Source organism: Hyperoodon ampullatus, assembly GCF_949752795.1.
Source record: "Hyperoodon ampullatus genome assembly, chromosome: 9".
NCBI lineage: Eukaryota > Metazoa > Chordata > Mammalia > Artiodactyla > Ziphiidae > Hyperoodon > Hyperoodon ampullatus.
The window spans coordinates 97,794,949-97,796,973 of NC_136922.1; the positions used below are offsets into that span (position 1 = coordinate 97,794,949).

The following is a 2,025-nucleotide window of genomic DNA, read 5'->3' on the forward strand; positions in this document are numbered from 1 at the left end:
TAGGCACGCAGGCTCAGTAGTTGTGGCTTGCGGGCTTAGCTGCTCCGCGGCATGCGGGATCTTCATGCACGAGGGCTCGAACCCATGTCCCCTGCATTGGTAGGCGGATTCTTAACCACTGCGCCACCAGGGAAGCCCCAAATAAATTCTTTAGACGTTCATTTAAAAGCACAAAAATTCACTGAAAGTGTTTCTGAACACTTTTTTATACCACAGAAAGGTATTGTTGACATAACTCTATTTTCAAAGACTTCTCTTTAACCATGGACATTAACTGAATTTCCTGTGTCATAGGGATATGGGAGACAATATGACATGTATCACAGAGTTCACCCTACTGGGATTTCCCCTTGATGCAACGATTCAGATGCTTCTCTTTGGGCTCTTCTCTCTGTTCTATGTCTTCACCCTACTGGGGAACAGGGTCCTCCTGGGGCTCATCTCACTGGACTCCAGGCTGCACTGTACTTCTTCCCCTCACACCTGGCCATCGTTGACATAGCCTATGCCTGCAACACGATGCCCCAGATGCTGGGAGACCTCCTGAGTCCAGCCAAGCCCATCTCCTTTGCTGGCTGCATGACACAAAGCTTTCTCTTTTTGACATTTGCTGTCACAGAATGTCTTCTCCTGGTGGTGATGTCCTATGATCACTCTGTAGCCATCTGCCAGCCCCTCTGATACTCTGCCATCATGATCTGGAGAGTCTGCATCATGCTGGTGGTGATTTCCTGGACCATTGGAGTCCTTCTGTCTTTGATTCATCTAGTGTTACTTTTACCCTTACGCTTCTGTATATCCCAGAAAATCAATCACTTTTTCTGTGAAATCATGGCTGTTCTCAAACTTGCTTGTATAGATACACATATCCATGACACTGTGGTACTGGCTGGCATGATTTCTGTGCTAGGGGGACGCTTCTCAATTGTAATCTCCTATACATGTGTCCTCTGTGCTATCTTCAGGATCCAGTCTGGGGAACGTCAAAGAAAAGCCTTGTCCACCTGCTCATCTCACCTCTGTGTGGTTGGACTCTTTCACGGCATAGCCATTGTCATGTATGTTGGACCCAGATATGGGAACCCCAAGGAACAGAAGAAATATCTCTTCCTGTTTCACAGACTTTTCAATCCCGTGCTCAACCCCCTTATCTATACTCTTAGGAATTCAGAAGTAAAGAATGCCTTGAAGAGAGTGCTGGGAATAGAGAGAGCTTTATGAAAAGATAGTGGTATCAGGGTTGACAGTGACCTAGGAGGATATTATCTTAAGAGGTCCCAAACCCAACTCAGCATAAGATTATCTAAGACTCTTATTAAAAATAGAACTGTCGGGGCTTCACTGGTGGCGCAGTGGTTGAGAGTCTGCCTGCCAATGCAGGGGACACGGGTTCGGGCCCTGGTCTGGGAGGATCCCACATGCCGCGGAGCAGCTGGGCCCGTGAGCCATAGCCGCTGAGCCTGCGTGTCTGGAGCCTGTGCTCCGCAACAAGAGAGGCCGCGATAGTGAGAGGCCCGCGCACCGCGATGAAGAGTGGCCCCTGCTCGCCGCAACTAGAGAAAGCCCTCGCACAGAAACGAAGACCCAATGCAGCCATAAATAAATAAATAAATAGAACTGTCTCCTGACCCACCATTAGATCACTGATTGAATAGATGTAGGAAGTATCTTATAGAAATCTATGCCTTTATTATCATTGTCCAAATATTATCTATAGCAAATTGTGATGCTATTGGATGTTATAGACTGGTATTTGGAAGCCACAGATCTACAATAATACTATTTATAATTTCTTCATCAAGCTATGTTCCAGCCCCATATCTCCCAATATGTTTTCCTCAAATCTCTAGCCCCTTAAGAGGGCTTTAAAAATAAATTCTGTGGTCAAATAAGTTTGAGAATTATTACATAATAAATGTCTCATTTTAGGGGACTCACAATTCATATTATCATACAGTAAAAACAGTAAAAATTCCTATGGTAAATAAAGAATTCTACTGCAATTTTTAGCCAGTGTTTTCCAAA

General features: G+C 45.0%; 1 protein-coding gene across 1 annotated transcript; it reads left to right on the plus strand.

The window, feature by feature from the left end:
- Positions 1-298: 298 nt before the first annotated feature.
- On the plus strand, positions 299-1,221 carry LOC307057655 (olfactory receptor 2A7-like; the record flags this gene model as incomplete). Its single annotated transcript, XM_079710859.1, is given in 3 exon segments — positions 299-461; positions 464-678; positions 682-1,221. Coding segments are annotated over 3 exon segments (918 nt in total).
- Positions 1,222-2,025: the final 804 nt, after the last annotated feature.